Genomic DNA, 14925 nt, shown 5'->3' with positions numbered 1-14925 from the left:
TTGATTAAGATGGAAAGCTAATACAGGAAGCCCTCCTCTCCCGAGCAGGACCCTCTCTATTGAGGGAGGGTCAGTCCCAGGGCTCAACGCAGGGGGTCCTTTTTCCTGGAAGTGGCTCCGACACTGTGGAGTGTCAGGGGCTTTAACAATCTGGCGCCACATTTACAAAGCTTTCACCTGCTTGACAAAGGCACAGACTGAGCTACGACCTAAAACCCCACCATTCACTTGTTCTTTTTTTTTTGTTTTTTGAAACATCCCATTTAAAAAGACCCCCCTCACCTCGAACAAATAGGCACCAAGCTCCAGTAGCTTGTTTATGCAACACCACAACTCTTGCATTCATATTGTTGGGAGTGGCTGATTCACTGCTAAACTGTGTTTCGTTGTTGAAAACAGTGACAATAAATATCTATTGTATTCATTTCAGCACACATGACAAAATAAAGAGAGTGTGTTCACAATGCAATTACCCTCAGCTATATATTGTACCCTGTCATGTTCTGTCACCCACTGGGATTCTTTACGACTCGCTGTTAATTTGATCCCAGAGTGCCATTAGCCCAGATTTTGGAACAGCTGGCTGAAGTGAGAGATTGGGAGAGTTTCTCTTGGCCTCTGCGGTAATCCCAGCCTGCCTGTCTGCTCTCTATCCCTGGCCAGAGAGCGAGAGGGCCTGACTCAGCACTCCTCCCCCCCCCCACACAATGCAACCCATTTTGAAGCCCCCTCTTGTTTATGCTTTACTGATCAAAGGAGCTGCCAAATCCCCTACCCAACCCTCCCCCAGCACACACACACACACACACACACACACACACACACACACACACACATAGCTGGAACTGCTCAGATAGGAGGGGGCCCCTTGAGAAAGAGGGGGTCACAGGGAGCGGGTGAGGCAACTACAGAAAAGAAGGGGAAAAAAAGAGTGAAAGAGGGGGAAAAAACATCTACGGAAGCAATCCCTCTGAATTCCATTGGCTGCATGAGTTGCTGTGGTCCTGTTACACTCTGAGCGACCGCCCTGCCCCCTTCACTGCCTCCTTCCCACTCTGGAAACTATGACATTTATTATAGAGGGGAGGGGAGAACAGGGGAGGAGACTGGGAGAGGAGCACTGGGATAAGGAAAGGGAGGGCTTATCGTAAATAAGAGGCCTGCACATCCTGGTACACCAATGCCGGACAGAAATGCTACAAGTGGAAAACACGGATGGAAATATTTCAACCTCAAAGCCTCCAAGAAGTCAGATTATAAATCATCACCGCTTAAACATGTACTTCTCTTAGCACAGATGAAAGTACAAATATTGAATTTCCTATCAAACCCTAGCCCTGGGAAGACTAATGTGTGTAGCTTGAATCAATCAAAACAGAGGAGATCATAATCAAAACGCCTGTGATAAAATCCACACGCTGTGAGTCAGCACTGCACTGTATTCAAAGAGCCTGTATGTGGGAACTTAGAGAACTGGTAAATAAGTTACCAAGAGCCAGTAATTCATCACCAGATTTTAGAACTAAAAGATGATCCATTCACTCAACCTGACCTGAACCCTACATGGCCAGGGATATACGCCGCTTCCTGTAGGCGAAACATTAAACAAAACAATGTCATGGCAACTGTTGGGACGGCTGGAGGCCACCAGTTGCTGTTAGGAATTGCTGATGATCTGCAACGTCCACAGTCACAACTGCTCGGTGTTGTCTTTACATATCTCTGACACCATGGCGAGCTCAGCAGGGCGGCCACCACACCCTCCCCCACACCTCCGTCCCCGGGGCAGGGCAGCCGAACGGACACATAGCAAACTGCTGGTGGGCCAGGCCCCGTCCACAACAATGCAGTTACATTTGAGAACAATGTTGACATAGGGCTGTCCAATTGGTGGAATTTTGATCACGATTTCCCTTTCGGCTCCTAACGATCCCAAAAACAATGTAATTGAGAAGAAGAATTAACTTGCACTTTACATTTTGCAAGCAACCTCTCACTTTTGTCCTGGGTTCTGAATGACACGTGCACTTTCGACCCTCCCAAAGGCTAAACTCACTCAGCCAATATTTGAATATAGTTTTTATATTATTTATTATTTATTTTGAGGGGGGATTCAAAACGTTCAACGGGAAAAGTATTAAGGGACATTTCACAGTTCAAGGTGTTTTCACTGTTGATTTGTTAAACTGTAAACTGTTTGTTTTTTTCAAATTCAATAAATGCAACATCTTTCCAAAAGCCAATGAGTAATTGTGTTGAATAATTTTGGTTTCAATATTGACCAAAATTATTGTGGTTATGATTTTTTCAATTAATCGAGCAGCTGTTTGATAAAGGGTTACTGTCCAAACTGACATGCCAAAACATTAAGATGATTCTTAGAGTGATAATCTTGATGATTTTTATTTAAATGTAAATGTATACTTTATTAATCCCGCCACTATCTATCCCCAAATGAGGTAACCCAATAGTGATTGAGCCTATGGCCCAATGATGAAAGCCCTTACATTTGCAGTATTAAAAACTGAGCGTCTGTGGCGACATTACCGGGAAAAAAAAAATCACAAGCAGCGCACAAGTTAGTGACGCGGTTTCCATCACCCAGCAGTGGTTGGTCTGCCAAAGAGGGTAGGCAGGGCTACAACGCAACACATCCGTTCTTCAATTTACCTGTGTGTGAAGCGATGTACTGTTTTTTTCCCGTCTCTGCTGGCGTTGTGAGTTAACGGTTACTATGGCCGAACAAACAAAAAAAAGAGCAATGACAACTGACCGACGTCACACAGGCTACACTGTTTGGATCACTGGGTAATGAGATCCAAAAAACACACTGCAATCACCGCTTATTGCCAAAGAGAACGAAATGGAGAGCTTTGAGATTGTAATTTTAAAAGGAAATCAAGTCTTTTGAGTCTTCATGAAGAACTATGGCTTTGGTCCCACATATGGAGAGCAGAGAAGTGCATTACACTCTAAGAGTGGTTATGTTACTCCTGCCTTTAAAACTTAACTTAAAAACTTAAACGCCATTAGAATCTGTTGTAACCAATTTAAATTCAAACTAGCCAGTGCTGCTTATCTTAATCAACAGGCAAACTACACTCTTTTACAGCCACCTTTCAAGCCTTGAGATGAGATGGCAGTTTATACAATTTCCGCCAAGTGGTTTTCCACAAGTTTCAAAGCACTGTTCGATGAATGGAGTGCTCCATTTTTTTCATAATCGACCACTTTTTTTTGATGTAAATGAAATCTGTCAAGTGTATCTGTAAAGTGTCTTGAGATAACTCTTGTTATGATTTGATACTATAAATAAAATTGAATTAAACGTTGCAACGTGCAATCCTACTTTGAAAGACGGGCCAAAACAGTGAAACAAATCAACGTATCTGCATTATTGTTATTGTGGACATGGCCTTAATCTGATATTCCGACATTCTGATTACAAAACATAACCCATCATTAGCTTCTTCGTGAGAAACTGTCAGTAAATAGGCAGGTATTGCAGCAAAGCAGAGCAATGTGGTTCAAACATGACCCGTTATCAAGTTGGTTGCGTGTAGTGTCGTGCTTTACTCGCTCCGTTTTGCTCAAGCTATCATCATGGTCGACTGTGGCTTAGCAGAGCACCAAGTAGGACTCTTGATCCACCCAGGCACTCGACATCTCCTTGACCGATGGCCCAATTATCAAGGTGGCGTTTATTGTGCCAGCGTTATTTATAAGGTGTCTTGCTGAGGAGGAGGGCAGGGGACGTTTCACATAAAGGCTAAACTTGACTTTGCTTAAATGATTTGGCAATCAACTTTTCTGTTCGGTGACGTTCACATGGAAGCTGGTCCCCCCACTGACTTTTCCATAATAAGAATTCTAACTCAAGATGGAATTTCAGTGAAATCAGCAGCGACTGAATCCGAAAATTTGACTGGATTCAGCTTCAACGAGTAGCTCAGCAGCGGTTCAACATCCTTCAAGAGATCTCAAGTGAAGAAGATTGACTGTTGCACTTGTTTCACAGACCTCATTGGATTACAGGAGAATGAAAAACTTTCCTAACAGAGATTGCCTGTTTACATCCATGAAAACTGTGGCGTTTACATCTGGCATTGGGGAGAATGTTCCTTCCAAAAATAAGTCTGCTTCGTGGTTTAAATGTCTCTGAAGAAGCTCTGCTACCTGCCAAAACAGCAGATCAAAGCTAGATTTGAGGCCAGATTGACTGTTCATTCCACTGAAATTGTCTCTCTTCACAAGCCAGATGTCAAAAGCTGCGTTTCACTGGTGTGAAACAAGGGAGTGAAGCTATGGGTGGTGCAGCAACAATGAAGCACACCCCCACAGCTGAGTTGTCAAATGTTAAAAATGGGATCCTCAGGCCACAGTGGCTCCACCCAGGGAGTATATGCTTGGAAGGTGGTTGAAGCCGATGACTAAAGAGTGCACTGAGGGAGGCAAGATGTAATCAGGCCTCTAAGACGAGGATGACCACCTCCACACTGGGGATGCCTGGCTGCCTCTCTATCAGCAGGACATCATCAAGAGAGATTATTGGGGCAACCTCTGTGACCCTATTGTGGCTTTAAGTTTCCCTTTGAAGGAGGGTTTGTATCATCATACTTCCTAACGAAGCAACTAATTCACAAAGGACTGAGCGTAGCTTGGGAGGTTTAGTCTGACTGCTGTTTATTTTCAAAGAGTAATTCAAAAGCCTCATTTATTTAAGTGGCATTTTAGGGAGTGCCATGTGAGATTAATTAATCAGTTGTTGTTTTTTTAGCAAAAACTGTGGCTAACTTGTGTTGACCGCACTACATATAAGCAGTGAATTTAACAGTCCCTCCAGAAAAACGCGATTATGCGATCGCATAATTCAATGCATAATCAGCCAAAGTCCGCATATTTACGCGGAGGCCGCATTTTTTCAAATATGCCACACTTTCGCCGCATAAATTGCCGATTTCCACGCAAAATATGCGGGGCTTGCATGATTTCACAATTTTCGTTGCAAAAAAAGTCCCATATATCTTAGCAGAAAGTTGAAAAATGTTGCGTTTACTTCACACAAGAGCAGCCATTTTCCCCTGTTGCCATAGCTGCAAACCCCCGCGATGAAGCCATGATGAAACCGCAGTTTCTGCAAGTTTGCGCAATTTTTGCAAGTTCCCGCAATTTCATCGCATAAAATTGCATAAATATCCCGCATATTCCATCGCATTTTTTAAGAAAACGTGCCGCATAATCAAGGATTTTTGCCCGCAACAATCACAAAAATACTCAGCATTTTTCTGGAAGGACTGACTTAATAAATTAGTAGATTCCCATGCAATATTATACTTTTCATACAAACATTTAAGTAGTGAAAATTGTTGAAGATTTTTTTGAGGGGGTATATGTCCCCCCCAATATTTAGAAGCGGTAGATTTGTTCCCCCTCAAAATATTGGAAAGACAACCAACTCCCCAAAAGAGGTAAAATAATCATTCAGGGGGCTACATTGGGTGGTTAAAGAACACAATTTACACGTGTGATGTTTTGAAAATGCAGAAAGTCTGAACAAGAGAAGGAGAATAATAATTTCCTCTACTTAAATAAAGACATGTGCACCATACATTGTTGCATACAAATTCACAAGAATGCAGGAAATGAAGTGTTTGACACTCAACATTTTATTGGGGAGGACCCCCAGACCCTCCAGTTATAATGTGCCCCCCCCCATTGTTGGAACTAAACCTACGCCCTTGCATGAGGTGCTATGGTTTGAGTCGTTTCGGGAACTTTAAACCCCACCTGAGAGGCTCCACTTCTCAGTTACTGCATCTCTGTGGAGATGCCCTCAGTGACAGTGCAGGCATTGATGTCTGGGACAGAGGTGTTACATCAAGTCTTTGGTAAACACTAGCCTGATTTTCTCACAGTCCCATTTGTGTACTGAGCTGACAGGCCCCAGTTGAACAGGAAGGGCCTTGTCTGTGTGTGTGTGGTCAATAAACCAAAACTTAGTCAAACACAAAGTTGCTCCGAATGAGGGCTTTACGCAGGCTCGCGGCCCAGTCTTCCCAGCACCATTTGTGACTCACCGAGTGGCCTCGGTTCATAACACCTTAGTTTGAAATCCAATTTGCGTACTTATCACGTCAAGCTTTAAGCAGGTTAAAGTAAATTAGATAAGAGTTGCTACTGAAAATATTTAGGTATTATGTATGATGTTTACATAAGATGCTGAGTATGGGATCAGTGTTAGCCAAGCAATAAAACTGAAATCCATTTCAGACAATGGACAGACAAGTCAACTGTGATACAAGACGTCAGCCCACCAAATGTGGTGCACATTTAAACAGCAGGCCAGGTTAACTTGTCAACTTCATTTAACACAACCACGGCATTTGTGTGCGTCTCTTAATGCACTGTGGGTATTGCAGTGTTCAAATACGCTTTAGGTGTATATTTATGCATGAAAAAAGTCATTTTCATTTCACACCAAAAGGGAAAAGGGATTGAAATAAAAAGAATGCAATGGTACTTTTTCTTTACTCAACAGGAAAATGTTAAGAGATTTTAAAACAAGAAGCAGCTCTGTTTGCTTAACACAAGCTAAATATTACTATGGAGGTACATTAGTCTGCTGGAAATCCCAACATGATCTCATAGACACAGATATCAACTGCATACAATGAGAGCATAAGGTCCAAATAAACACTTGGTTGATCTTTCCTGCTCCAAACAGGCCGTCTTGTATTAAGTGCAACAGATGTTCAGGAAACCCCATATAGTCTCACACACACACACACACACACACACACACACACACCTTTAAAGTGTAAAAAAACAGAAAACAAACAACCTACAGTACATTACAGTATGAAATACAGAAATGAACAAATGTAGTCACAGTGAGAAAATGGATCATTTACAATCACTGTTAAGCTCAATTTGGAAAGACGCAATTCAGCCAAATCTGGTTGCGGGAAACCTGGCTCATCAAAACAGTTTAAAATCCAATTGTGGAAAAGACAAAAGTGTCCATCAACACACAGCTCTACCTGCCCCTGAGGGCAGACAATAGCTGCCCCCCCACACCCCCCCAAAGCTTTCCTCTGCTCAGGGCTGACTTCCCACGGACTAAAAGCCCATTCAAAGCTGCATTTAATAAGCGCCCGGAAACAGTGATTACCCCTCCTAGTTGGCCGGTGTGTCTAAATTAGAAACCTTCATTAGTTTATGACCCAGCCTTGGAGAATGGCCCTGCCCCCACCCCAGCACCGAGCAAGGTGACCCAACCTCCCTGCCCCTGCCGTCATAAATCAAAGGCCACAGCAAACTGTTGGAAGAAAGAGGAGGAAAGGTCAACAGACTGTGTTGACATTCTCCTAGTCTTCTCCCAGCTTAAGCTTTTTTGTTATTTATGTTGTAGTCAAAACAAAATAGAGATTTTTGCAGATTGCTCATATCTGACTCCTATTTCAATAAGCGCTACAACTACCGATGATTTACATTGTTAAACTGTTGATTTTTTTTTTTTTTTTCAATTAATATTTTCATCACAATTTCCCAGAGCCTAGGCGACGTCTTTAAATTGGAACAGTTTGAAACCCAAATTTACAACGATAGAAAACTGAGAACAGCGGAAACTCCTCACAATCGAAAAAGCTGAAAACAAATAGAAAAACAAAAAAAAATAGTTTTTTGCCTTTAAAAATGACTCAAATTATTGATCATCGAATGTGTCGAATGTCGAATTAGTCTGAGGACTGAATAATCAAACAATTTACCAATTGTTTCAGCACTAATTATTCATAAATAAATTAAAAAACAAAAAAACAAGCAGGCCAAGCTGAAGCTGTCAGCACTGTTTCACTTGCACAAGCTCAATCACTTATCAACTCCAAAGCTGAACATTTCAGATGTGAAGAACATGGCGCAACTCTTAGGAAAGCCGCTGCCCTCTCTCACCGCCATCTTTAAAACTTCATGTCAGCCATTTGTCTATTTTGGGAAGGCTCACATGAGTCTCAACGGGCCTGCGGTCTGAATAAAGATCACTGTTTCACTGCTGGGACAAAGGGAGGGCCGGAGTTTCTCTTGGCCCCTCTTCTAGTCATCTCCACATGGCTGCCATTTAACTCCATTGACACAAAAGAGGCACCATCACAGCACCACGGCTCCATTCATACCAAAAAACCGAGCCTGGCTTTTTAAAGGGAGTGGGACATCGGCATCCGCAGCGCGGCTGTGACTCACAGAGGCCAATCACCCCCAACTGTATGATCCTATAGTGTACTAGTAAACAACAGAGGTGGAGAAACAGGAGAAACACATTACTTTAAAAGAAATTATGATTTATCTCTAAGGACAACAGCGGCCACCTGAGTGAAATGTGAGCCCCCCCCCCACACACACACACACACACACACACACACACACACACACACACACACACACACACACACACACACACACACACACTCTCTACTCGGCCATGCTAGCTGGTGACAGACTCCCCCACCCCCACCCGTCCGTCCCTCTGTCCAACCACCCACCCACACACTCTCTCTCTCTCTCTCGCTCGGCTTCACTCCTTCTGCAACGCCCCGTTTATAAATAGGGGAGTGTCTTTTCCAGCAGCTCTGCTGAGGCCGCCTGTATTCCAGATCAAATATCTGCACTTTGATGTGCAGGCGTATGGAAGATGTCTCCTGCCGTTTTTTTTTTTTTCCCCTTACTTGAACACAAACACTGTGTACTACACTTGCTCTAGTTGTATAACATGCCAGTTGAAACACAGTTCTCAACAGAGCGACTCAAAGTGTTTTTCCAAAGCCGCACATAGAAAGATGCTCCGGTTTTGGAATAGACAAACACATGTGAGCAGAGACTTGCTATGATCTAAAAATCTTCATTTTCTATGAATATTTTTAACATTACATTTTTTTTTAAAAACAGCATAGCGCTTCAATTTCAGGATTTAGGGTAAATTGTTCTTTTTGTATAGAAAATGGCCGTCGTGTTGATATATGGTACAAGCCTACATTGTGAAAAGATGGTCTTATTTTGGATTTCATTGTGCCTTTATCAATGATCAATCCATCCATCCATCCATCCATCAATCAATCAATCAATCGGAGACAGTGTTTTCAATATAAAAGCAGTAGAATAAAAAAAATAACACATTGTTTAATTTACAAAGTATTCATACAAACAGCGGGAAAAAAAAAATACTCCCCCCCCCCATCCTTTGGTACAATTTTAGAAGAGCCTCCCCAAAACGGCCCAGATGTTCTCCAGATGTGAGACCTTTAAACATCTGGTACAGAAAGCTCTTTTTTGGATCCAAGTGAATTTGAGGCTATCGTGTTTGTTCAGACCCAGCGTGTCAGAGGAAAATTTCCTAGAAGTGACAACATCTTGCCCAGAAGAGGAGTAAGAATGAATCAGCTCTAAACATGAGCTGCTCAGCCTTTCATCAACTCTGGAACATGTCACAATGAGTAGATAACCCTAACACAAATTATTCATTTTTATGAATAATTCCAAGTTATCTTTTCACCGAACTACAGAGCATTAAGTCAAATATATATAAGAAAGTAACAAAGAATAAAAAAGAAAACGAAAGGCCTAAAGATGCTATGATATAGCTACTATTTAAAAAGTTTGACTCTGGATGATTATTGTGGACGAGAGCTGCTGCTTAGCAGAGTTTTGCAGAGATGCCTGCCCCTTGCTGTCTGGGGAAGCTACAATGATCCATTGTTTCTACTGAAACCTGAGACCAAGAAAAAGGAACACTACATACAGCAGCAGTCCCTCAAAAGACTCCTCTCTTGTTTGCAGAGGCCACCAAATTTAATAACCTACAATTCAACTATTGCAATTGTCTCTTTTCCAGCACACTGGCCACCATTGTGCACTGTAGCAGATTTGCAAATTAATGTACACTGAACAGAGCTGTATTATAAGAGTCAAATCTCAAGACCACTTCTCTGCTAACTTGGACTTGTCTTGACCATTAGTGCAAGCTAAAAGTTTCATTTCTGCTCTAAAAAAAAATGTAAAATACGTTTTGCTTGTAATGCTGCATAAATTGCAGATTGAAAGGTTCCGTTACATTTCTGTCGAACCTTAAGAAGATACTCAAGTTAGAGCTGTAATCGGGCCTTAAAAGTTCGGCCTGAAAAGGACCGAGCCCGACAGAATTCGGCCTTAGCCCGACAAGTACATTTTGATTGGCAGCTTTTTAAAAGCCCGAAAACCGTTTACAGCCTGACATTATTCAAATGTGCGCACGCACACAGCTCTTTTGTCTATTGTCAAGAATGAGTCATTTATACATTTTTTAACATCATTTATTCATGACTAACTTAGGCTTTAGGCAACTTGGAAGTAGGAACAAAGAAATAAAATAAGTCCTACAGAGGCCAGCCTCCGTTTCACCTCCTCAGCATCCATTTTCGCGCTAATTGAAACGCATCACCTGACCGCTCATTTACCGCGCAACCCAGAGCGCAAGCCCGAGCCCGGCCCGAGCCCGGCCCGAGCCCGGCCCGAGCCCGTGTAAAATGATAGAAATTAAGACCCGTCGGGTTCAGGCAAAGATCTTCAGCTCTAACTCAAGTACTATTTTCTGTATACACTGTATATTAAAGGGATTGTTTGGTTTTATTTTGAAGTGGGGTTGTACGAGGTACATCTCTATAGTAAGTGTATCACCTACAGGAAGTAGATGGCAGTCAGCACGTCTCCAGTTTGGAGAACCGGGCAGGACACAGAAGCTAGGCAATGTACTGCTGTGGACGGGGGCTGCAGCTAAACACATTTTGGCCACCTAAAAAAAGGCCTGCCTGAAAACAATCAATACCAGTTTAAGTGTACGCTATATTCAGAATATGTTCACCGCTTAACTTTGCCGTCTGGCAGCCCTGAGGAAGGTTTGTGTGACCGAAACGTTGTGAAATAAAGTATTATGCATGCGTAATGGACAGTGTGCGGGACAACAAGCCCTTCTCTTTGGAAATACATTTTCTCAAGCGTAGAACATCAGTATTCCTACGCGCACTGTGCCACGGTCTCTCCGTGGTTTGTGTAATTAAAAAAATACATGAAAATAAAAATGAGTGATTATGACAACCACGAGGAAATGCCATTCGCTGTGGAGACAACAGGATACCTTCATGAGCCCGAGTATACACAAGAACTTTTGCAGAGGGAGACTGAACAGGGATAGGAATACTCATGTTCTACGTTTGAGAAAATGTAGTGCCAAAGGAAAGGGCTGTCTGAAGGCAAGGTAAAAAAGTTGGAAATATTCTAAATATAGTGTACACCTAAACTGATATTGATTTTTTTTTTAGGTGGCTAAAATACGTTTAGCTGCAGCCTCCGTCCACAGCAGGACATCGCTTAGCTTCCGTGTCGGTACTCCTGCCTGCTTCTCCAAACTGGGGGCGAGCCGACCGCCATCTACTGTAGGTAACACACTGACTATGGAGAAATAGCTACTAACCCCTACTTCAAAATATCTAATCGATATTGATCGCTTTAATGATCAATTTTATTGGTTGTCTTAAAACAAAAATTGTCATTAAATAGCCTTCATCAGGATGCAGATTGGTGACAGTAGGAGAGATGTCTAGAGAACTGACTTATATTGATGACTCTATGAGCTATACTGTACATCAGAAAACTCATTTCAAAGCTGTCCGTTCATTTTTCTTAAATCATTTTAAGTTGCAAACTTTCCAGGCTTTTTAAGAAATGTAGGCTTTAAGAACCTCTGAGCTACTCAACGGATCCTCAACACTACAACAGCACCTCACGGATACAATGCACGGACACTTTATAACTCTTGACTGCACTGACTGACACTGGTCTATATGTGTCTTTTTGACAGGTATTGACTGTCTTGCTATGAATGCTTTCTGGATTTTTGTAATGAGCACACTAGCAACTTATTTGCATGGCAGTTAAGTATTGAATCTTGAATCTAATGCAAGAAAACACTGTTGACACTTGTTGCCGGCATACTTACTTGAGGAAGTATCTCTGGCCCGAGGCGGTTTTGGCCATCTCCCAGCCCGGGGGCAGGGGCACATCATCGGGAATCTCATAGGAAGACTGACGCAGATGTTGAGGGGCAGCACCTGGGGGGGGCATGCCAGACAGACCCGTAACAGCTCCCAGCTGCAGGGAGGCCGGGGACGAGTGTGCGCGGACATGGTGGGGGGTGAGTACTCCGCCGCTCCCAGCATCAGTGCTGGCCTGGGTGGGAAGACAAGCAGTATGAATGCAAGGTGCGTAGTCTTTTGAAAACACCTCTCAAATTTGACCAACTTTCATCTTATATTGTTATGAAGCAAAACAAAAAGTTGGTTTGAAAAGCTCTAGTTCATAGTTATCCTACAATAAAACACTGTTTAATTTGATGACATTACACAAATGTCACAATAAAAAAAATTGCATTTATAAAAGAATATATAAACTACATGTTATTAGTTTTGAATAGAAAATGCCATAGTGTATGTGAAGAACTGCAGGACCCACACGGTGATTTATTTGGACATAAAAAAAGTCTACATAAATAACTCTGATTTAGCAGTTCATTCACTTCTCATGCGTTATTATCACTTAACGTGTTTATTAGGAAGTCCGAAGAGGGGGGGAGGGGGGTCCTAGGCTCCTAGGCGTGTGTGGGACAGAGGAGAGCGCAGACTCGCTGTACAAGAACGCATGCGCACTGACGACAAAAACCTAACAGAGACCATAAGCAACAGTTGTGGGGGACGGTAAGGAAGGGGGGGGGGGGGGGTGGGATGGGATGGGGGTAAATAGGACAAATTCCACCATCGTATGATCGCAAACCATGTTGATTACAAAAACTCTGTTTTCGACACTGCCTTTATTTATTTCCACATGACTGCTCCACTTCTATAAATAAATATGCAGCTATGAATCCAACCAAAACATTTCCACATTATACCGTTTAGGTTGACAACTCACTTTAAGTGTAATAATGCCTTCCTGTCTTCTGCGGATCCATGTTTCCAATAATAATGCTAAGGACAAACAAATGGCTTTGAGGATAGTTCGGTTCCTCTAACTTTTACGCACAGGCCCCCACGGACCTTTTCTCTGCAGTGATTTTACTGACACAACTGGTTGGAAAATGTAGAGCAAATGTGCTGTACTGAAATACAAGTAAAAGAGTGAAGGGTAAATCCACTCTTTGATTGCAAATAACCATCAATAAGAAAGGGCTTTTGTATCCAGTAATTTAGGATGTGACTACAAATATCCTGAAGGCTACAACCGACCACAGTGGTGGAATGTAACGAAGTACATTTCCTCCAGTACTGTACTTAAGTACAAAGTAGGCTACAGAGAAATATTGTACTTTTTACTCTACTACATTCATCTGACAGCTTTAGTTACTAGTTACTTTACACATTAAGGTTTTTGCACACAAAACACATGTAGTTTATAAAATCTGATGTTTTATTATAAATTAAACTACCCAACAATGTGACGGCCTACAAGTCCAGCTGAAATAATTAGACCATTAAACACACAATTGTTCCTTTACACTTTCTAAAATTGGAGGACTTTTCTGCATTGAGTACTTTTACTTTTAATACTTTAAGTACATTTTCCTGATGATACTTAGATACTTTTACGTAAGTAACATTTTCAATGCAGGACTTTTTACAGTGTGGTATTAGTAGCCTACTTTTACTTAAGTAAAGGATCTGAATATTTCTTCCACCACTGCTGCAAAGTAGGATAACGTAGCCCCAACTATGAAGTGACTGTAGCAGTCAGTCCCATACTGTGGGCCTGGGCCCCCCACAGGATGGGCCCGGGCACCGACAGGATGGGCCTGATTTCTGGGAAGGGGCAGAAAGAGAGACAGGATCGGGCTTACTTGTCTAGAATGGGACTTTGGTTCAGGGGGTTTGAAGAAGGAGTCTGGCAGTTTCCTCATCCTCATGGGTACTGAAGGGGGCACGATAGTGTTTTTCGGGTTCATCACGGCGTTAAACAGAGCCTCCAGGTCGGTCTCAGAGTCGCCCCGTACGTGGACGATTTGGTGTCCGGCAGGAGGGTTATGCTGGCTCGGATCCATTGTCCCAGAACAGTCTGCGAACTTTATGTGTCCGAAAATATTGCGTTCAGAAACTCACAAAAAAAAGAAGAAGTTTGAGCCAATCCCAAACTTTTTTTTTTCCTTTTCTCCCTTCCACACAGCAGTAGGAAATCTCGACGACACTCAGTAAAAGTGATCCCGAGTCATTCTAAAATCTTAACAGTCGAGTACTTTATTTTTCTTCCAAAGTGTGTTAGCTGTCGAAATCTGCAGTGAAAGACAGCGCTTTCCTGTTGTTTCTTGCTGGCATACTTGTGAATGTAACAAAGCGCATATCTACTCCACACTGGAATCTGTGTTGTCGTCCCGGCCCCGACTTTTCCAAAAAAAAAATAATAATAAAAGATGCAGACGCAGCCACAAAAGACGAAAAAAATAAACACAACACACGCTTGGCTGGAAGAGTCTCTGTGTTTCGGCCAAAGTTGAAGCTGTTAGAGAATATTCTCATAAGAAAGATTCATAGTTCGTAGAACAAATCTCCGTAGCTCACTTTCTGGAGAGAGAGGAAAAAAAAAACTTTTGCTCCAGTCGGGTCTAAACTTTGGGCAGGACATCAAACTTTATGACTCATGGGATGTCTGCTCCAGGGGCGGGGCTTGGCTTTAATTGGGACAGGAGTCTTTAAAGGTACAGTCAGTGTAAACCAGGGGCCCTGCGAAGGCCCAGGGGCCTCCACTTTGTAAATTTGCCAAAGTTTTCTCATCGAAACATGAACTTTCATTAATTAGAACAACCCACACACACACACACACGCGCACACACACACACACACACACACACACACACAC

The 14925-nt window shown here is 42.5% G+C and overlaps 1 protein-coding gene across 1 annotated transcript in view; it reads right to left on the bottom strand.

Annotated features, from left to right (window-relative positions):
* The window catches only part of yap1 (Yes1 associated transcriptional regulator), a 34816-nt gene extending 20172 nt beyond the window's left edge, over positions 1-14644 (bottom strand). Inside the window, exons 1-2 of the mRNA XM_031297529.2 lie at positions 13913-14644; positions 12023-12252 (exon numbers count right to left, since the gene is read on the bottom strand). Of these exons, the coding sequence (XP_031153389.1) occupies positions 12023-12252; positions 13913-14113 (431 nt within the window). The 5' untranslated portion in view covers positions 14114-14644. The remainder of the gene's footprint in view (positions 1-12022; positions 12253-13912) is intronic.
* Positions 14645-14925: the final 281 nt, after the last annotated feature.

Source organism: Sander lucioperca, chromosome 5, assembly GCF_008315115.2.
Source record: "Sander lucioperca isolate FBNREF2018 chromosome 5, SLUC_FBN_1.2, whole genome shotgun sequence".
In the NCBI taxonomy this organism is placed as follows: Eukaryota; Metazoa; Chordata; class Actinopteri; order Perciformes; family Percidae; genus Sander; species Sander lucioperca.
The sequence above is the reverse complement of the archived record's forward strand: the minus strand, read 5'-3'. Positions and strand labels throughout refer to the sequence as shown.